General features: G+C 45.4%; 1 protein-coding gene across 5 annotated transcripts in view; it reads left to right on the plus strand.

Annotated features, from left to right (window-relative positions):
• The window catches only part of LOC119011579 (zinc finger protein 521-like), a 94,981-nt gene extending 80,953 nt beyond the window's left edge, over positions 1-14,028 (plus strand). For all 5 annotated transcript variants that reach the window (XM_037084826.1, XM_037084825.1, XM_037084821.1 and 2 more), the window contains 2 exons: positions 1,073-1,188; positions 12,543-14,028. In XM_037084826.1, coding sequence (XP_036940721.1) covers positions 1,073-1,188; positions 12,543-12,572 — 146 coding nt within the window. In that variant the 3' untranslated portion in view covers positions 12,573-14,028. The remainder of the gene's footprint in view (positions 1-1,072; positions 1,189-12,542) is intronic.
• Positions 14,029-22,367: the final 8,339 nt, after the last annotated feature.

Raw genomic sequence — 22,367 nt, forward strand, 5'->3', positions numbered from 1 at the left:
AATAACCGCTCTCCCAGGTGAGCTCAAATTGGGACACGTTAATGTTGCAGAGGCCCCGCCACGGGGGCTGCAGCGACCCCAAAGCCATCTTCCGACAGACACCTCACCTTTTGTGGCTGTGCTCCCCCCCCCCTCCTGGCCCCACGGTGCACGCATTAGAAGAAAAGTTATTTTGAGCCGTAAGAAATTCAAATGAAGCCCCCACATGCTAACTTTTTCCAGAGCATCCAGACCTTTGAGATTAGACAGCCATCCTTAAAGCACAAGGGTCCGGGATAACAAACGGCATGTTTGAAGTGCTCCTTGGAGGATGCACACACACACACACACACACACACACACACACACACTGGCACACAAACACACACATACACTCAAGACACACAATTGCATCCCCCCTTGGCTTTCCAGCGTGGACTATGGCTTAATTAAAGCACAAATGTATGGTATATGTTTTAAGTGCCAGCGAGTTTGTGTGTTTATATGACAGTGAATGGAGTCTGAGTCTGCATGAATAAGTAGTGCAACACCATGAATATTTATATTGTCAATATAATTAGCTATGTAGACTAATGGAGGCCATGTTTTGCACTTGAAGCCATGCCAATTTTTTCGTGGTTGTTTATTTTCCGGCTTGTTGTCCCCACAGTAGCGCTAAATAAAGAGCATCATTATTCCCAAAACATTATGCATTCGCTCACTCTAGTGCCACGAATGTGACCACTCTAGTTTCACTGTTAACATCTAAATTGTTCTCCGTGCTTTTTTTTCAATTATATATCTCATAACAAGGTTTTTTTCCCCTCCTATTGTTGATAGTGCATTCATTTGTTTGTAATTAAGTAATTTTCCTTGCCATTTGACATAGTCTGTCTTCAATTTTTATTCAGGCAGATGCAATTACGCCGTTGCCTTTGTTCCCTTAATGCAGGCAGCGAGGCCCCGCTCCAATTTACACACAGCCGACAACGAGTGGCGGAGCAGAGGCGTCTTAGAGCGAAAGTTTTTTTGATATAAATCTGAATAAAATTTATCTTCTCCTCTGTCCCCGTGTCTCCTCTCCTCCTCGCAGTGTTTGTCCACGCCAACAAGCTCCAGCAGCACATCTTCTCAGCCCACGGCCAGGAGGATAAGATCTACGACTGCTCGCAGTGCCCGCAGAAGTTCTTCTTCCAGACAGAGTTACAGGTGAGCCTCGGGCTAGCTGAGCGCAAAATTTGAAGGAAAAAAAAAAGGCCAACAGCCTGAAAGCACGACCGCTAATCACACACGACAGCTTAACAAACACTAAACACCACTTCGCCTGCACTCCGGCTGTCCCCTCCGTCCCGGCTGGGATGAGAGACTCAGACGGAATTATTTCAGTCCGTTTCCAAAACTCATTTGTGATGTGCAGATATGATTTGATTTGCTTATTAGACCAGCCGAGCACTAAAATATCTGGAATTAGAGGATTAGTGGAATGTTCGTTTTTGAAGAGGTAATTACATACAGTGCAGAGGCAAAAACACAGTTGAGTCAATATGCCTGCATCTCCCCTCCTAATCACAGAGGAGGCCTCATGGCTAAATATGAGCTCTGTCCTCTGGGAGACCGTATCTGCCCTTCAACAAAGTTAGTAGTTGGACTTATGAACTCGCAATGTTCGAGAGATAATCCATTTTCTAGCAATCTTTCTCCCAGGTCCTTGGAGGGCCTGAAAAAATGAAAGAGACCTTATTATATTATTTCACTGCGGTGGTGTTTTCAAGCAGCTCTGTTTTGTTTGGGGGATCCTCTACAGTGCACATGGTGCACTTCTCATATCCAGATCTCTCTTTTTTTTATCGCCTTCTGAAGCAATCATTAAAACATGAGCAGTCTATAAGCACCGCGTTCAATCCAATCAGCGAAATTGTTCTTAATTCGCCTAAAAGCACGGGGAGAAAAAAAAAAAAAAGCAGACCGCATCCTTCAAGTGCATCCACCCCAGAAACTTGGATTAGCAGCAGTATGTATTAACGGGTAGCCAGAGGAAGCATCCAGGGCTCGGCCGCCCATTGATCGGCAACGATTTTCATATTGAGATTCAGGTTGTAAACACAGAGGCGTGTGTCTGCCAGGAGGAAGGTGAGTGTGATCATTATCTGCTGGTCATTTGAGCACGGCAACCATGAATAAAACAATCCGCCGTCCACCAACATGCAGCTCCACCACGGAGAAGGTTATTTAACAAGCCTCACGCTCCTCCGAACTGCCAACGTTGGAGTCTGCTCATTCATGCCAAGGCCTCCTCTTTATCACATTTTCATCTCTCATTGGTGCTCTCTATACAGCGAAGGGTTGTTGCTCGTACCTGTAAACAATCTCAAATAACCTGCGGATGTTTTCCTACTTTTTTTTTTTTTTTTTTTTTTGTGTTTGACATTTTTGGGAATGAAGTGATCTCCGCCTCCCGGAGGTGTTGTTTCATGCATGATTATATTGTTTTACACCGCGTGCGAAGAGACAAAAGTAGAACATGAAAGACCTATGGCACTTTGTTGTGAAACGGGGGGTTATGAAAGCCGAGCAGGAATGAGCTTTGGGGATAAGGCGATCATTATGCTCAACCTGTGTCGCGCTCTAAAGGCGGTCCCATGCGGGCGAGTGCTCACGCCGTATCTAGTTCATATAGTGTGTGCGTGCATGCGGAGACGTTCACGATGTGCTGAGTTTATTTGCTGTGACCAACTCGAAGTTTCCATATGTTTTTCAGGGATCCAGCATTATCGCCGGACGTAAGCTTACAGTTAAGCCTTCCAACAAGCAGTGCAGGTTGGAGACTTGTTTTTAGTGGTTGTTTGTTTGCGGTTGCCATTTCCCATGCATCACACTTCAAAATGTCTCACTGACACGGGGCAGTCGTTTGTCAGTCTGTCTGAAGTGGAGCTGTCTTCCAGCAGCGAGAGAAGTGGAAGCGCTCTCTCTTTGCCAGGTCTTGAGTTTGGAGTTTTCTCCCTGTTTCTCCCTGACACTCTGGCCCACTCGCCGGCTGCCTGGGCTCCTCATCTCTCACAGTAGTCGGAGGGGTCAAAGGGCCAGTGCAAGCTGGGAGACGGAGCAGCGAGAGGGAGAGCTGCCACGGCAGGTAAAGGGAAGCAGGAACGATATTTTATTAATTTGCTGCTGAGATCCTGAAACAGACCAAAGGCTGTGACAGGTATCCAGTGCACCGCTCCACATCCTCCCCCACCGCCTCCCCCCGTGAACTCTACCCTGCGAGGGGCTAGCCAATTTTCGCCAGCCTGTCGAGATGGATGATGGGAGAGCATCCGTCTAATCAGCCCTCCTAGGACCCCCCGCCCGGCCGCCCCCCTCAGACTGGCCAGATTGACTGACTCCTGGGCCTGTGTGCCCCAGAATCCAGATTCCAAAGGAGAATAATCTCTCTTGCTCTCCTTCTCTCTCTTCCTCTCCCCTTCTTTCTTCCACAGACAAAAAAAAAAAATAAGCACTGAGATGCATAGACCACCATTCCCCTCGTAACTCTCCAGAGGACCCCCCTACACCATCACACATGCTCATGCAGCCTCCACCCTGCGCATTCCTCTCCCTCACCCCATTAAAATATGGAGCAAAGTCTAGATATTTCATGAGGTGCTGATGGGGAGGGCAAGCGGGCTGGCTGTGCAGCGCTCATCCTGACCCTCAACTACTGCCCACCCCTTGAGCAACTAGGAGACGAGGAGACTTTTCCTGCTTCCTCTCTCCCAAATAAGCTCCACGGTCCTGTCATTTTAAAAGCAGCTGCCCCCTTATGAGAAAGAGAAGAAAAAAAAAAATCTCTCCGGGTTCTCGCGAAGGCCACACTGCAATGTGAAACTTGATAATAAACTTCCCTCTCCCCTCGCGGTTGCTTCAGATACAGTAGCTTTTCACACTTGCAGAGGGAACTGAGCCACTGACAATGCTGCTAGGCTGGATTAATTAGGCAGATTCATTAACTGATGGGTGCGAAGTATTAGCCACAGCTTAAATCTGACATTTCTCTGAGTGCAGTTCATTTGTGGAGAAACGCGCAAGTTCAGCTCCTCCAGCGATGCGGCGGCGGCGGCGGCGTGCACTGGAGGGGCCCCGCAATCGGACAGGCTCCACTCCCAGCGATCCCGATTCCTCCACAGACGAGACAATGAGATTGAAGTTACACAACAGCTAAGATGACATTTTCGGCGTGAGATTCCCTTGTTTCTTTTAAGCTGGGCTGCCTTTTCTCCCCCCCACCACCTCCTCGCCTTCCACCCCACCTCTTTTCCATCCTCCAATTTCATTATCATTCCTTGGAAGTGACACGAGATTGTAAGTCATGTGTTAAGTCGATGGAGGAGTGGAAGGAAGGACCGGGGTGCCGTATGACTGCTTTCCCTCTCTCCTCAGACGCCCGCAGGACACGTACCTTAATTGGAGTGTCTTTTAAAAGGATTCCTTCAAAGACAATCCGAAGCTCCCCGGCCTTAATGAGTGCCGAAAGTGACAGGAGCACATCTGCATCATGTTCTACTTCCACACACAAATGAGATCCTCCTCTCCCCGTGTGATAGCCATTATTGCCAAGCTGTGACCAATTCCACTGTTTTAATTAAGCATATTTATAGGCTTCACGGTCAGCAGGTGTAAACAGCCATGCATGTCATAAACGTGTGTCGGAGACAGAAAGCGAGAGATGGACAGTGGGAGAGAAAAAGGAGGGAGACTTAGAATATTATAACGCGGGAATTGCTAAAGTTTATCATCCTAAGAAACAACAATATTTCTTTCCCGCTTTCCCTTTTTCGCGAAATCTTAAGAATCCTCCTCACGCAGCACGGAGACTTAATTCCCAAGAAGTTGTCTTTTCTTCCATGAATTTTAAAATATGCCCCGAAAAACGCCCCAACTGCCCCGCGTCCCAAAAGTGTCTCACAAAAAAGGCGGCGGCTTGGCGTGTTTGTCCCCAAGCGGCTCTCAAACACCCCATATCCTCTTGAATATCTTGATCTGCCAAGTGTGACAGCTCTTCACGCGTTTGAAAGTTGTATATATATTTTTCTCCCTTTTATATGACAACTTGTTTTCTTCTTCATCACCCCAGGTGCTCGGGATTCTGTCACCGTTTCAAAAAAAGTTGCACTACAAAATAAAAGAACAATGAATTAGAAAAAAGAAAAGGGGGGGGAGGAAAAAAAAAAACAGCTGCATGTGAGGCGCCATCATTAATATTTAAGCTTATTTATAATTACGTACAACACTGTACACACACTGTAAATGGGGACATAAACACCCTTAGATGACGAGTGATGTATCGCGATCGTGGTGTTCTAGTTTTGTAGGTGGATCAGAATTAGACAGCATGACAGACCTAATGATCCTGGGAGGATATTCTCTTTCTCAGTGCGGGCGTGTGTGTGTGTGTGAGTGTGTGTGTGTGTGTACATCTGTGTGCGTGCTGTATGTATTTGTCTTTGTGTCTGTCTCTCCCAGGGTCTGATATGTGCATGCAAACACGTTGTCTGGAGGGAGACATGACAAAAACTCCCAGAAGCCTTTGAGCTGTTCTTTTTTTTTTTTTTTTCCTTTTTCCTGTGTTGCACCACTGGGGAAAGTTAAATCCAAACAAAGAGGAGACGCTCGGCGCGCTGTGCTAGAATCCATCACCGGATCTCTCCCTCAAACGTGTCTCCTTTTACTTTTTCTTAGTTGACTTTTCCAACAACTTTGATAATGCCATTTTAAGCGCTTCTCAGGGAAAGAAGAAAAAAAAAATCACTGCAGGTTTAATTTGCTGCCTGTAGTGATTTGATTTTCAAGTGTCTATTACGCCGTTGATGTTAACAAAATGCAGCGGAGGCCAGAATAAACAGCATTAGAACAATTATTCCCCCTCGAATTTTCCCAATGTTCGCGCACTGCAACAGCAAAGTAATTTAACTCTTCAGCGAGGAATTTTTTGAACGACACTGGTCAATTAAAAGGCAATTTTGTGATTCGCTCCTCCACTTCAGTGGGAAAAAAAAAACACGAGAGCGCGCAATCGTCTCTCTCGCCTTTCTCGTGTGGCAAATGCGGGAAAAAATGCGGGAGAAAATTTAGTCCTCAAAAAATCTCCGTGTTTGTGAAGTGGCATATCTAGCAGCACAGGAGAGGGAGACGGGAGGGAGGGATGGAAGGAGCAAGGGAGGAAGGGGGAGGAGGGAGGGACGCTCTGTAGCATCCCTAGTCAAAGTCTGTCCCTGACTGAAGTGGTTAAATGTGAGAGTAATTGTGTTTTGTTTCTGGGACTGACATGTGGAACCCCATGGACCCCATCTCCCTCCCAGTGACAGGCAGAGATCCTCCCCCCTCGCTCTGTCTAATTAGAGGATGTAGCCCAGGGCTCATGTCCCAGGAAGACCCATCCCCCTCCCAAGATGGCTCCCCTAAGAAAGCCCTTAATTGGGTTCTTTAGTCATAGTCTTCATTTTGGCTGGAAAGGCATCTGTGTGTTGCTATCACCTCAGAATACAGTTTGTATCGCTCTCTTGTGTTGTTTTTTTTTTCCTCTCCTCTCCTCTGCTCTGCCTCTCGCTGGCCCTCTCTCTATTGCTCTCCCTCTCTCCCCCTCTCCCCGTCTCCCACTCTCTCCTCACTTAATGAGGCCCCATAATAACACAGCAGTTGTGCAGTTGTTTTGCTACCTCAGTCAAACAGCAGGATCACTGCATAGTGTGTTTCTAGTACCATTCACTTGTCTACTTAGACAGGGTAATGAGTATCATTTGGAGCTACAAAGCACCGGCCCACAAAAAGGGTGGTCCGTCATCTCTGGTTACACCTCAGAAGCATTTGCTCGGGGTAGTTAGACATCTAATCAAAGCGTTTGAAACATTATGGATTTATTATATATTTCTTTTTAAACAGCGCAGAAATGACCGGACTCGAAAAAAAACGACACACATGGAAGACATTGAAAATCCACGGCCGAGTTGCTGTTACTGTATGACCACGGCTCCCCGGGCACCTCACTTCAAACAAGACAGTCTGTTACCAAGGAGACCGGGCCCGGTTGTGGCACAACAGTGTTTGGGGTCAACCCTCCCTACGGCCTGATAAGTGATGACTGTGGAGAATGCCAACTGCCGTATTATTTATTTATTTGATTGTGTTGTTCATTGGCTAAACTAGCCAGCAGTAAGCCTGGCCTGAGGTCAAAGCAGGAAAGGATTACTCCCTCAGTGGACTGGTCAACGGTAGGGAATGCACAAAGGGAGGACTGAGTCAATACTGGACCGAGTTCAACACACCATTAAACATCAAGGCAGAATGCAGCACTCTTGTCCTTCTCCACAGCAGTTTGGAGCGATAAGGAAACACACGGTGTCAGATTTTTTTTTATTTTTATTTATTTATTTATTTTTTTGCCGAGGCACAATGGGGGTCGGTATTGATTGAGGTCCATTGTTCATCTTCCAATCGCAACGGCAACATAAATTAGCCGAAAAATATCCTGAGTGGTTTCATGGCTTAGAGTCGCCCCGCAGTTCCGGAAGCCTGGAAGAAAAGACCACAGGTTCTTTGTTTTAGCATCGTTTGATGACGCTCTCGTCTGTGTTAATTAAATTCCTGAGTGATGAGTACGGGTGCGCACAGGTCTCAGTGGTTTTGTGCACACTCCCCGTGCTCCAGATGCAGCTTTGCAGACTTTACTGTACGTCAGCCATGCGGGGTAAAAGGGAGGAACTCGGGCACAGACTGATAAGACTTTTAATCAGAGCTTAGAGAGGGGGATGTTTACAGTTTGGAGGGTTCCTTCCAGTGTATTTCTTTTATTTCTTTTTTGATTGCAGATAAACTAAATAAGACACTTTAGCCACAGGGTTAAAAATTAATGCACTTGACTCTTCGTCTCTTTATTGAGTAAATCCTTACTTTAAGTAATGCTTAAAAACAATAGCAAATTAATGATTTGTCAAACAACATAAATAAATGTCTTCATCATTGACGTAACCTTTTACTAACTTTACTGCAAAATGTTATATAGATATTTTCACATTTTTGCACTAAATTACAATATTCCCAAACTGTTCTTTTGAATATTATTTTTATTGACATATTTAAAAAAAAAAAAAACATACAAATCAAGGCCCTAAAACCCAACATAAGCATGTACCCACACAGATACACAGACCAAAGTCTCCTTAACTGGAACATTTACAGTGTGATTGCTACTTTACATGTCATCATGACATCTGTCCTCAAGGAAGAGTACAGTTACAATCCTATTATATTACTCAATTTAATGAGAGGAAGTAAAAATGCAAAATATTCCTCTCAAACACTACTCAGAGTACTTGCATGCATTATCAGTAGCAGCCGTTCAATCAAAGAAGTTTCCGTTCCAACAAATCTTCAGTCTAAATTACGCACAAGTCTCCAAACCTGGACCTGCAGCAGAGTTCTGTCTTTTTTTTTTTTTTTTTTTGTCTGTGTGTCCGGGTTTTCATCGGCAGCTCGTGATTTGGAAAGTCTTACTGGCTACAAACATGCAGATGAAAGATTCAGATATTATCTCAAATTGTTCTCAGTACTTACTACTACTTACTAAAAGTAAGTAGATTACATGTTGTAACACATAATTAAGCACTAGTAAAACTATAGAATTCTTTTTAAATGGCACTCAAAAAGATTGCTTAAAAGGACAGTAATCTGAGTAGCTGTGATTAGCTACATGCTTCCCTGCATTTTATTGTAGTTCTTCCTTCCTTGCTGTGCAGATCAATAACATTTTGGGTTTAATTTTTACACTGTATTAGACTAAGATACTGACAATCAAAGAGCTTTGTCATTTAAACTAATGTAGTTAAAGGGTTTGATATTAGTTAACAGCTGCAGTATGTTAACATCAACACACTGCTTGTGCTTCTATTAAGTATAATTTGATGCATTAATCTTAATGTGGTTTCAATTTAAATGCAATAAGTGATACATGTAATACTTACAAATCATTTGTCGGAAGTCAAGCAGCAGTACTTTGAGTTTGAAGGCTAAATAATGCGGCAAATTCTGTTCAGTTCACCTCGTTTGTTTGAGAAGCCTTGAAACAAAAAAAAAAAATCTGAAGCTTAAAGGGTCGTTATTGCTCACTCAGCTCTGTAAGCGCTCGATGAGGACTGGGTTTAATGCTACGTACGGGATAACACCGGGTAGAGGAGCGGACACAGTGTGCATACTGTAACATGTGCTCTGCAGGTATTAACGCCACGCTAATCAAACATAGTTAGCGTTGCGATTAAGCTTTACATCTCCGCTCTGTGATGTTGGACAATGTGAAGATTGTCTTTAATACGGCGAGATCAGATGAAAGAGAGGACGTGTCGGCTGGTCGGCTGGCCTTCCTTTTTGCCGAGCTGATGTAAGAGATGCACCTCCGTTGCCTCACTGGAGACCGGGTGCTATCGATGGAGACCAGAGCAATGGGGAACGACATAAAGAATGATTAGTTAATAAATCAACTCCCCGGCCTCCTTGCACTTTCCTACTCTCCGCTGCTCTTCCCCAATCGTTCTTTTTTTTTGCCCCCCCCCCCGCAATATTCTCCCTCTCTGTAGCCCGCGTTAAATTCCTAAGACATGTTGCACCTGTTTGCATGGGTACACAAGACCCCCGCCGGATGTTCCCCCTCCTCCTCCACCACCCCTGAGGGCGTTGCAGTAGGGTGATGTAATCAGATGAAAGTGGTGGTTTTAACAGTGGCACAGAGCCGGTGAGAGAATAGGAGAGGAGGAAGAGGCTCGCTCCGAGCCAATGCAGCCGAGTCTTCATAAGGGAGAAGCGGGTGCGCATTATTGATCAGAGCAAAATTTAATTTAGTGGAGAATTGACTGCTATGGTTTACCTGAACACCGCTGGTAACCGGGCCCTGCAGCAGGCCTGTGTGGCCAGCAGGTGGTTGAAAGGATCGAGGAGGAGATTAAGGGTTGGATAGAAGGGAAGGAAATGGATGATAAGGGGAATGGCAGAGTTTCAGGGGGAATAGGATGGCATTGAAGGAGGGAGTCAGGATGAGAGCTAAAAGGCTTAATGGAGGGCATCTAATCCTAAATTGCAGTGATTCTGGTGTGACACCATTAGTGACATCCTCCTCGCCGGGGCAGTGGACATTCTGGGTCATTTTCCCACACAAGATGTGAATTTCACATCTAATTTGACATTTGTGTTTGGGTACTGTAGGTATTTAACTTACACAGCGCTGGTGCAGAGGTACTTGAAGAACTCGACAAGGATGAAGATTGGAAAGTGAATTTCTGCCCTCCCTCCCTCTCCCCCACCATCTCTCCCACCTCCCATAGTCATACACAGAACAGTTTATAGCTACTCTGAGGAGTTCGGTATCCACAGAGATAAAGGTATCAGTTTCATTTTCTTTTAACGTTTTTTTCCACCCCCCCTTCTTCTTTCCTCTATTTCCCTTTAGTCTGCATGGCTGCCACAGCCGCTGAAGTCGTTTAACACCGTCCTTGAGAAAGCCCTCAGTGAGAAAACTCCTGGCATGTTTAAGAAAAAAGGTAGAATGCAGTGTGTGTCAGACTGAGCTGGGACATGCAGTGGGGGGAGCCATTCCCCAGAGGGGTTATTTTCCCCTCTAATAGCTGTTACGAGCCCTACATTATATCCAAGGAGCTACGTTCCTTTGGGGTCCACACACACACACACACACACACCTAGACGCACTGGCACACTCACACAAAGGCATGCACACTCAGTCGAGCACAAATTTTCTCTCTCTGTTTCTCTCTCTTCCACACACACACACGGGCACACACACTCAGTCCTAGCCGCTTTGCTCTCCTCGTGTCAATATCCTGCCATTTGAAGTCACGTACTGCAGGGGCTTCTGGGAGTCGCCGAGGAGCCAGGCTGACGGGTAATGGGCCGCATTCATTAATAAGGTTGCCGTGCTCCTGTCCCTCCTCAGCAACGCCAAGGATGTCTTCACCGGGGGGTAGGAGGAGAACGGGGAGGGGGGGGTGGTTGGTGGAGTGTGAGGCGGGGGGAGGAGGTGAGGTGGGGCGAGAGAGAGAGAGAGAAAGAGAGAGAGAGAGAGAAAGAGAGCGTCCCGTGGGGAGTCTCCTCCCAGACTCACTTAAAGGAGCTTTATTTCAGCAAGAGAGGAGAGAGGGAAGCAGAGGAGCTGTCCGGGGCCGCCTCTTTAAAAAAGGGAGAGCAGGGCCCAGGCGAGCCACGCTAACCCTTACAGGGGTCACACTCCTGCTCCCCGTCAAACAGCTTATTACCCCACCTGTCGGAGAGTAATCGCCCTAGCTGAAAGGAAAGCTGTCGAGGTGTTTAAACGCTTTATATGGTGGCGGCCCAAAAGGGTAAAGAGGGAAGGAATGAATGCAAGGGGGGCTAATAGTCGTCTCCTAGCACTGCCCGAGGGATTCTGCACCAACAGGACTGAAGGTGACTGCTTTGGTAAACCTTCTCACTGAGGTTGCAGTAATCATTTCAGATCTCTCGCTCTCTCTTTCCGTAGCCGAGCCAGTAAACACGTCATTTCACATACTCGTGCACTTAATCCCGCTCAGCAAAATGCACGTGTGTGCCCATCGGGGTGTGTGTGAGTGTGTATGAGTGTGTGTCTGTGTCTGTGCATGCATGCGTGCTGATGACTCTGTGACAGGTGTGTCTAGTCCATGCCAGTTTAGAGAGTCCAAGGCCGTGTTTTAAACAGAGCGCAGCAAGTGGGGCATGTAGTTTGCATTAAAGGGATTAGCAGTCACTTCAAAAGATGACCTGGATTCAGCCCACCAGGGACACCAGTTACACACCCCCTGGTCCACACTCCCTTTAAAGAACCTGGCACAGCTGCCCCACTACAACCACTCTCGACGGTCTGTGTGCGTGCTTGCATAAATTTGAGAGATACAGCAAAACAGGGCGATATTGTCAGCTTGTTATCCTGTCATGGTAAATTGTGCACCGTTACATATCCGCAGCGGGGTGGAGGATCAAATCATCAGCGGCCTCACCTGCACCTATTTTTCAGCTTTTTTCTTTTTCTTTTTTTTTTCCCCTGCACTGTACGTTTGCAGCGCATTCGATACACCGAGGTGCTGGATCAACGAGACTCTCAGGATGATATTCCATCAGGTGTGTCAGTGCCTTGTTATGGATTTGTTTCCATGGACACAGCCTTTGATCGGGAGGCAGGATTTCTGAGGAATGGGATGTTATCTGTCAGTGGTCCGTTGCCTTTGTGTTAGACTAAGACTTAACTACGCTTAATCCCAAAGCCAACCGCTATTGATCCACAAACAGATTTGCGTTGCGTGTTAAGTTAATTGGATCCGGGTAATGACGAGCTAATACAGAAGATGTTCAAACGTCGAGATAATCACGAGCCGCGCTTGTCAATCACAACATTTCAAGGTGTGCAACATTAGTGTCCTTGCTATGGAAGATGAATAATGTTCCAATGTCCTTTTAATGAAAGGGAAGGAAAATGAAAGATCCATTTGTTGTATGTGATCATAATGTTTCCCCTGTCTCTTTTTGTGTCCTTGCAGAACCACACGTTGACTCAGCACAGCAGCTAACATGGCAAAGATCAGTGCAGCGGCCGAGAACAAGGATCGCATGACGCGAAGAACAATGTCTGACCGCCAATTACTGCCGGTGCAGTTTCCCACTGACTGTCTTGCACTGAACTTTCGATTCAGTTACACCACATGGAATCATGCCACAGCAAGAAAAAAGAAAAAGCAAAGCAAAGAAAAATAAAAGAAAGAGGGGGAAAGAACATGAAACGAACCCTCTCCATTCTTTACTAACCATTATTTCAAAAATAAAGAAAAAGCCAACTTGTTTGTACATAGAATTCTTCATGTGTTGCTTAACTACAGCTATATTGCAATCTTATACAGTATTTGCCAATGTACAGTTCAAAATGTTTGTCCAAAAAAAGGAGAAGGGGGTTTAAAAAAAAAAAGGGGGGGGTCAATAACATTGTCGAACAAGACCAGATGGGACTCGACCAGTTGTGTAAAGGAGAAACAGGGTGCACACGGAGAGCATAGGAAGCTGAAGGAACCGGCAAGTGTTGACAGGAGGACTCGTTTCATCAGCGCCACTCGTGCATCCTGACGTGGTCAATCATTACGGGGGTAGAAAAGCTCGATTCACCAGCATAGGCTGAGATCTTGCCTGCGTGTCCATCGTAACATGGGCTGCCAGAGGGCCAGCTGAGAACGGCGGTGCGACTAATCTGCACTGCCTGCGCCGGAGTTCAGACGAGAGAAAAGCAGGAAAAAAAAAAGAGAAAAAAAACAACAACAGAGTGAACAGAAAAACAGGACAGGATGCTGATATATGCAAACGCAGTGACACAGATTTGGAAAAGGCTAGTTCCTCTGGTTGGCTCGTGAACAGAGGCGTGAAGCTCCCATGTGGCTCTCAGAGCATGGGGAAATCTCCAGCCCACTGACTCAACCTGTACATTTCTGTTGTTAATGTTTACTGCTCGTTGAAGCCTGGAGATTACTGGAATTTTTTTTTTTTTTTTTTTATGTTTTGTTATCTCTACATATTTTTTCGCAGTGGGGGAGTTAATCCATTCGGATTTGGGGTCATGAAGACAGAACACAGTTTCAGTCTGTTTTAGGGATATGCCGTAGTTACTAAAACTCCGTCCCTGGCTCTCCTGGAGAGTGCCCGAGTACTCCTCTTGTTGCTTCGCAGTGTCCCATTGCTGTCTGCTCAAGCTGGAAAGCCACTGTGGCATCATACGAAACTTTAAAACCATTCTGTTCTGTAAATGTTTTGCATTCAATGAACCTGAGATGCACTTTTGTATAAAACTTTAATGTTTTGACCTTTTGATTGAGAATTGTTCGTACACAGTTTACAGGAAATCACCATCTCCTGCAGCAAAAGGACAGTTATCTCTGATGATATTAAAAATGTATTGTACAAAATATGGAGTTCTGTATTTGGCAGACCTCGTTTTTTTTGTGTTGCACATGTGATGGAAATATTAAAAACTGTATGAGGAAATGGCTTCATTGTCCCTTCATTACCTACCTGAAATACTTGTGTATCCATGTGTCAGTGCTAACACAATTAGCCCATCAGACGAGACCTATGACAGCATAAACACGATCCGCGTCAAAAGCTTACACTGCTCCCCCCCCTTGTATCAAATTGCATCCTATTTTCCCCACTCCCTCGTGGCTCTCGCTAACAAACATCTGAGCATCTTAAGGGAGGTCTGTGTTATTAATGACTCCATTACCCATCACCCTGTGCGGTCCCATTCTACACACCCTCGCACTAGGTCTATTTAGGGAGCCTCCAGCGCTCCGGGAGACCGAGGCGAAGATTCTCCCGCCTTTGCCGTATGGGACAAAACCCCGCAACAACATCTGTCTGTCCCTGCAAATGATTCATCAATGGTGACACGCGAGCGGCAAAACATTTGTTGAAGCTTTCAGTTTTGTTTTGAGAAGGATCAGCGCTGCAGCACACAGCCTTGTAACTAGGTTACACTGTGAGTAACAAATGAGTGTAAACTGACGCTTCATTTGAGGCACACAGCAGATACTATCTTTCATTAAAATGCTGTGTGCATAACATAAAACCCAACTGCAGAATAACTGCTGACAACATGCAAACAACGGATATGTTGAGAGTTGCAACGTTTCTTCTTCTTTAATTGTTTTGGTTTATCTGACAGGGATGAAACATGTCGGCATGTTACATCTAGATAGAAATGCAACCAATGCAATGCATATTCTGTATATATGTATACTGTTTGCAGTTCTTTTCAGGAACATAAAACATATAATATTACATGCTAATACAGGCATTAACAAACAACATTAAAACAGACATCAGACCAAATAAGCAGCCCCTGCAAACTTCGGCTAATCTCTGATTTAAGTACTATTTTTTATTGCATGTTGTGACAACGCTGTGCTCATGGTCTGGTCAGGTTCAGGCAAACACTACACTTGGTTGGGGTTAGGAAAACATCATGTTTTGGCTTCCCTGGTTGTGTCACCACAAACTGAGCAACGCATTAAGCAGAAGACATGTTAGCTAAGTACATTTCTGCAAAACCATGGATTTAAAACGTAATATTTCTCTATGGTGCCACTTTACATTTGTTTAGGTTCAATTTCAGACCCTGTGCTTATGGTCTGCTGAGGGTTGGCACAAAAAAAAGAACACTTGGTCAGGGTGAGGAGAACATCTTGTTTTGGGTTAAAATAGCCTACCTGTTTTGTTGCCAGTAAGACAGCTTGTGAAAAACAGCCGGCTTTAGTCGCCACAAAAACGACTGTAAAATCTCCCCACAGGGTTGAACTGCGGTCATTTGCTTGGCAGGCGTGTGGCTTGTTTCAACACCACTAACATCCCCTCCACCTACCAATGTGAAATTCAAAATTGATATGCCATGTTTGGTACAGATGTCAAGTCTAACACAGCAAAAAATGTCCTAATATCTCAATAAAAATATGCAGTGGTTTTGCGTTTACAACATTGAATCGCTGTCTCGAATAATACTCTCTTGCTCTGCAGACGTCCTTGTCACCAGACCGTCATGGCGCCACCGTGCCTTCTTCCTCTTGACGTGAACGTCAGCTCGTATACCTATAATCCTAATGTCATGTGACATGTAGAAATGCACAAATTTAACGTGTCAGTGGTTTGCAGAAATGTAAAATGCCAACATTTTATTTTGGCAACAAGGCTGATGAGATAAAACAGACTTAACCACACTTAACCACCCTTTCTGCGTAGTTAAATATAAATATGAATACAAAGGGAAGCACAACATTAGCCCTATATATACTGTTTTGATCCATTATGCCTAAGTGTATGATATAGATGATGCAGATGATGATCACATACAGCATTTCATAGTACATCTGCGCAGTTGGGGGTTGCTGAGGTTTCTGTTATTGGATTTTCTTATTCAATTCAGATGTGCATGTTGTCTCTGTCATCCGTTAGCTTGTATTACATTACTATGACAACAGTCAGATGAGGGATGGACAAGATTTCCACAATAGAGACACGGCCCCACATCCAAGTCAGAGATGGTACGGCCCAACATTAACTGTCATACAGAATGCAAGCTGGGCATCCATTAAACAACTTTGCTAGCGTCTCCCCGTGCCAGGCACTTTTAATAAGCTTCAAGGGCATTTGAACGGGTCCAGAACTTTGCTTTGCCAGAGATGGACTGGCCCACATCATCCATTACATTAAATTGGGTGGCGGCCTCCAGCTCATATTTATGATTTAATTAAATTCACTTGTGAGGCGTATCAGAAGCAATGCGGCCTCCCTTTTAACGCCAGCCTAAGCAGCGAAAACACACGCACACACACACACACACACACACACAGGCATGCATGCAGCTACACACACTAATGCATACACACAGGCGCTGCGTTTTCTGACACTCGCCCAAGTGTGAGACTTTGTGGGCGCTTTGGCAGGAGCATTCTCCAGGGTTCATTTAAAGCAATATAATTACACAGCCCCCAAGTATTCTTCCATCAGAAAGCAGCAGAATGGATGGCTTGTTCAGAGATAACTTAGCCCGGCCGATCCTCTGCGGCGTCGTCGCCTGAACATAACCTCCATGCAAGTGGCACTCGATGCTGCTAAGAGCCTGGCCAGTCCTTAGTGGAACTGGGCAGTCGGGCCAGATGTTTGGGAGTAGCTGAAATGCCATTGTTCTTGCCCAGGGTGTGTGTGAAATGGCATTTTGTTTTTTTGGTTTTTTTTTTCATTTGACAGGCTAATACTCATAGTCCCACCAGAGGGAAAAGAGGCAAGCTGTGTTAAGACTTTATTAAAGAATTATGAGATCCTACTGAATCTGTGCGGCGCATGTCGCAATCCGGGAAGCCGAAAATGTGCCACTTTATCCGACGTGAACAACCTGCACCAATGTAAGTATGCATTCAGCGGTTGTCCCCTGTGTTCCCGTGTCCTTGCTATAACTCTTCTTTGGTGCAAAATTTAGTTTGGTGAAAACTCCACATTGTTAGGCTGCGCATTCCTCCCACTGAAGGAGACCTCGGAGACCTCTTATGGCATTCAATATGTGCGCCCAAGCGTGAGATCCAGATCCATTTGGCCGGGAGATCCGCTGGGAGTGTCTGGGGTAACCCAATCTCTCACACCGGCACTCTCCACATCCAGAGAGCCATCTTTTCACTTCAGAACTGTGTCAGCAAAATGGACGCCTCAGCCCCGCCACTGTGTTTATGGAGGGAGCACGAGGGGCATTTGCTGTTGTCTTTTATGTATGTCCCGTGTTATTTTGTGCGCAGCCTGTTTCCGCGTCTTTAGATTATAATTGCAGGAATGAGAATAACAGTTTAAAAAAAAAAAAAAAAAAAAAGACAGTTGTGGAATCCCAAACTGTCCTCCTAAGAGTAAAGTTACTTCTGCAAATGCATCCGACAGTTCTCAGATAATAATTAGAAAAGGGGCCTGGTGCCGTGAACGTCACCTTCAGAGAATACTCACCCTTCAAAGAAAATGTAAACAAATTGTATTTTTAAATAAAACAGCCATTTGCCGTTGTTTTTCGAAGGGACGATGCATTTTTCATCCCTCCATCCATTTCAAGGTCTCAGGGGGCTCGAGCACATCCCCGCCGGCACACATCGGGCGCGGCGCAGGGTACACCCTGGAAAAAAGTCGCCGGTCTATCACCAAGCTAACACACATGTAGACAAACAAACACACTATTCACACTCTTCCCTCCTCTGTAGCCCCTCCTAATGATCCCCCCTGTCTCCTGAACTGGGAGAGCTGAAGGTGAGTATCCCCCTCCAGTCATCTCCCTCTGCCTCACCCAGACAAACACTTGAAATAGACAAGGCACCAGATTCTTTTTTATTTTTGTGGGGGGGGGGGTGTATGAGATGGGGGAGGATTTTCAAAAATGTATTAAACGCAAAGCAATAAAATATAGACCAGGTGGGGTCAAACCCGCTGCAACTCTCCAGGCTCTGCAGCCAGTGTGGCCGGCGTGATGATATGAGGACAAGGAGAGAGTCTTAACAAGAGGAGGAGAGGAGAGGGAAGGAAAGTATCAATAATGCAGAGTACACCGTATACAGCTGACAGTAAAAATGGAAAACACGCAGCCTGAAAGAGAGAGGAGGGCACACCGAATTTTCTGGGCTTGAGTCCCCTGCATCTAAGTGGCACAACGTGAATCCATCGGTTAAATGATCAGAGTTCATCGTGGCGGCTGAAGCCAGTTCAATGGTTCTGGTGCAGTGGGTGCAGTGGGTGCAGTGCAAACGTGCGGAAAAGTTAACACAGATTTTTCCGATAGCGTTCAGTCTCTTTAGCCATGTTTTATAACGAGCAGGGAGCTCTGTATGTGTACATGTGTGATGATGTGATGTGAAACCCTCTTTGCTCGCTGACATCTGCCATGTGTTTATTTAATGAACCCGTGGCAGATCAACTCCGAAGAAGGAAAAGTGTGGGGAAGGAGGGCCAATAGAGGAGCATGCCTTTCTTTTTGGTTTTCATTTTTGTTAATGTTTAATCTATTTATTTTTTTCCAGGATGTCACTTAAACACATGCCGTCAATTTCACATTCATTTTCCCTCATTGGTGATGAACTAAAAGATGCTCCGTAATGGAGACCCCTGGGAGAACAAGGTCTTCATTCTCCTACTGTCTCCCATCTCTTAATTCTACCAGTCTTCTTTTTTTTCCTCCTTCAAATTTTAAGAGCTCATGCTCCTCTGCCGCCCCTCCTCTCCTCTTTTGCATCTCTTGTATTGTAAACAGCTCACAAAAGCATGACAAGGTCTCTGCTCATGTTCCCCCTGCCTCCCTCTCTGTTCTCCCAGCTATTTGTTATTGTCTCCTCGCTATCGTGTGTGTTTGTCTCTATCACGCGTTCTTTATTCTGTTTTTTCCTCTGCGTCAGAAAAGCAAAAGTTAATTAAATATGGAACGAGATGGAGCAGCATCTCTTTAAACCATCATGTCATTAAAATGGCATCCCTGGGAGATCAGCTTAAAAGGAGTCGGAGAACAATGTCTTCTCCGTCAGATATTTATGGGCCTGGTTATGTAAACATGCTCCCTTTATTCTCTATGTATATTTCATGTAATTATCACTTTTTGTAGCGCTCCCCCCCTGAGATTCGTAGAGGCAAGAAGTTACTGGGGGAATGTCATTAGAAGAGACTATTGTTACAGCACTGCTATGATACTGCACCAGGAAAAAAAAAAAAAGGCAACATTTCCGTCCTGGTGAAACCTTTTATCTATATTTGACTTCATCATATAAAAATCATCGGCGTCTTACAACAGTGTTCCTGCGGCTCACGCTGAAAACTCGTGGCCCCTTTCCTCTGCAGCTGCCCATCTTTATTAAAACCCTGACGAAAGCATTCAACAGTATTTCCCTCCCACCAGGAGATGCACACTGATGATTATTTACAGGTTTGCAACAATCCCACTCAGGCCCATCCATGTATCCATCTGTCAGGGAAAGATCTGAAGTGAACTGGATTCCTTCAGCACCGGAGGCCAGCGACCGATGCTTGAAGGCCTGGGTGCCAGCTGAAGGAAGACGCTAATTAAGAGGGCTGGGGAGCCGGTGGGGTGCCTTATGAAACAGGGGCACCTGGGTTTCACAAGAGGGGGCCGGGTATCCATCGCATCGCATCTGTGTTGCACAGAGGAAAGACTAAAGTCCTGCTCCGGCACTCCGCCGCTGCGCCACATAGCACTCCTTCACCGGAGCGTGGTGTCAAAAAAAAAAAAAGCCCTCCTCCCCCAGTGCGTGCCCTCTCATTGCTTGTTTGCCATCACAGAGGGAGATGTTATTGCATGGCATGATGAAATTGTATATGTCAAGGTGCATTTCATTCAAATGTGTAACAAAAAAAAAGAAAGAAAGAAATAGCTGCGTACGAACACAAATGCACATTATATTAATGTACACACACTCGCACTCATGCAGGATCCGGGCTCCCACATGCATAACTTAATGTCCCTCTCCTTTCTTTTGTTACGCGAGTCTTCTTTGCTGCGGGGTCAAAATGTCTCCAAGTAATCTAACTAGCTCCGACTTAAGGGACAATATAAGGTCCGCCACGAGTTCTGTCATTACTGTTTTACCCACCACAGGCGGATACGGCTCTCGACCACCACTGAACCTGCCATATTGCTATCCAACCTGACCCCGCAGATGCAGTAAACCTAAGTGAACCACAGTTTCAGAAAGTCGACAGCAATAACCACTGCAGAATTGCTTTTAATCAACGTCTGAAATGAGGGTGACTTGAAGCGTCGCCCCATGCTGATTAAATGTAATTGTTTAATTGCCAAGTGCTGGGAACCCATCCTAAGAGGATTCCAATGGAATTATTTAATCTCTAGTCAGGAAGTACACTGCAGGAAAAAGGCAGAGGGAAGAACGGAAGAGCGGAAAAGGCAAAAAAAAAAAAAAAAAAAAATCAAGCAGAAACAGTCTGTTATTTTTTTTCGTTTGGAGTAAGTCCCTCATGAAATATTAACTCCGGTTTACATTTAGTTAGCTGAGAAAGTGAACAGGCTGCGCAGGGACGCAAATGTACTAAGTGATGCTACAACTTCAGGAGAGGTCACGGTTCTGACCTGTATCTGCAGACTAAAGTGGTTTGGTCTCGTCTGACGGCTCACTTGTATATTCCAGCTTAACTTCAGGCTATTAGTGTAGCATATTGGTCATTGGCTTGTTCCAAATCCCACCGTCCTTTGCATTGTCCCTCAAGCCAAACATTACAGTGGCTTCATTCCACATCCGTCCCCGTTTTTATTTATCTATCGTGCGGAGCAGAGGTGCTACACGGTTTGAAAACAGGATATTTCAGCATTAAGTCATCCTAACAAAGTGCTAAAGGGGAGAGAGTTTAACTATTCAGCGACTCTCATGGGGGAGTTATATGGGCCCTCTCCCCCCGCAGATCGCTGACTGACTCTGTGCTAATGGGGCTCTATAAACTTAAGGGGCACAGGTGTACTCCATTTGGGGTCACAGCTTTTAGATACATTGCTTGAGGTCACAGACTTCCAAACCTCCCATAAACACAATCACTTATACACACTGGATAGGATTAAAAAAGGGACACACACACACACACACACACACACACACCTTTTTGCATGAGCATATAATTAAAATCCCTCATCTGTATTTTTTCCTGTTACGACCAATTTACGCTGGCGTGATCCCCAGAACAGCCTCAGTCCGGTTTTGGCACACATGCCATGACATTTTAATATATCAACAAAATCAATAGCAGTAGTCCCCCCTCGTATAACTGCACACAGTGCAAGCGCTCCTCGCAGTGATACGGCTCTCGCTGTCACATTCAGATACACAGGGAGTAAACCCAGGCTCGCCATTCTGCTGATAAATGCAGTTCTGTCACCCCCAGGGAAATGTGCCTGCATCCCTCTGGTCAGACGTCTGCTTCTGTTCCCCCTCCACCACACCACGGGCGGAGAGGGAGCAGAGGCGGGGTGGGGGGATGGGGGGGGGGGGGGTTAGCGCAGGCCTGTTCCCTGCAGCTGTGCCCTTATTCCCAGCACCTGACCAGAGGCCCAGATGTGCACACGGGCAACAGCAACAATTTGAGCAATGTAAGTCCCCTGTGGGACCCAGGCACCTGCAAAGGTAACCCCGCTATCCAACATGATGGCGTAATTACAGGTCCAATAAGTCTACATCTGGAAAGAACTCATTTTAATCGATCAAATCAAACCCTCCCAGACCGGGGGAACAATACAAAAACGGTATTGCACGCTCAGCATTTCATCTGCACATCAAACAAAAGCCACTCTGCTCTTGGCACTGACCCAATTAGCCATCAGGTAGCAGCTACATCACACGCTGCTGCCACTTAAAATGCATCAGATAGCTTAATCTATTTGATTATATTGTGCATAAAGATCCTCAGCAGATAACAGAGATGTGTTTATTCATGGAAAAAAAAACCTGAATTTCATTCACTTAAAATAACCATAGATGATTTTTTTTATTTTGTCAGTCATGAGACGGTAATTTTCTGATGAGCCAGGAGGACATTTGAGCTACTACACTAACAGTTTACACAGACAATTGCCAAAAAATATATATATATAGCAAAACAGCATTTAATACATTTGCTACTGTTACTGTCCAAGTTTTGCGATAACAAGTGAACCAATGTGGGGGTCAAAGGTCTCACTGTGAGAGCGCCATGCAGTTTTATACACCAGTGATCGTCAGGTTAGATTGCTCAGTCACCGTCTGAATCAGTCAGGGTCCTGGTGCGGGAAAAAAATGCACACGTTTAAACACAAATGA

This window comes from Acanthopagrus latus, chromosome 21, assembly GCF_904848185.1.
Source record: "Acanthopagrus latus isolate v.2019 chromosome 21, fAcaLat1.1, whole genome shotgun sequence".
NCBI lineage: Eukaryota > Metazoa > Chordata > Actinopteri > Spariformes > Sparidae > Acanthopagrus > Acanthopagrus latus.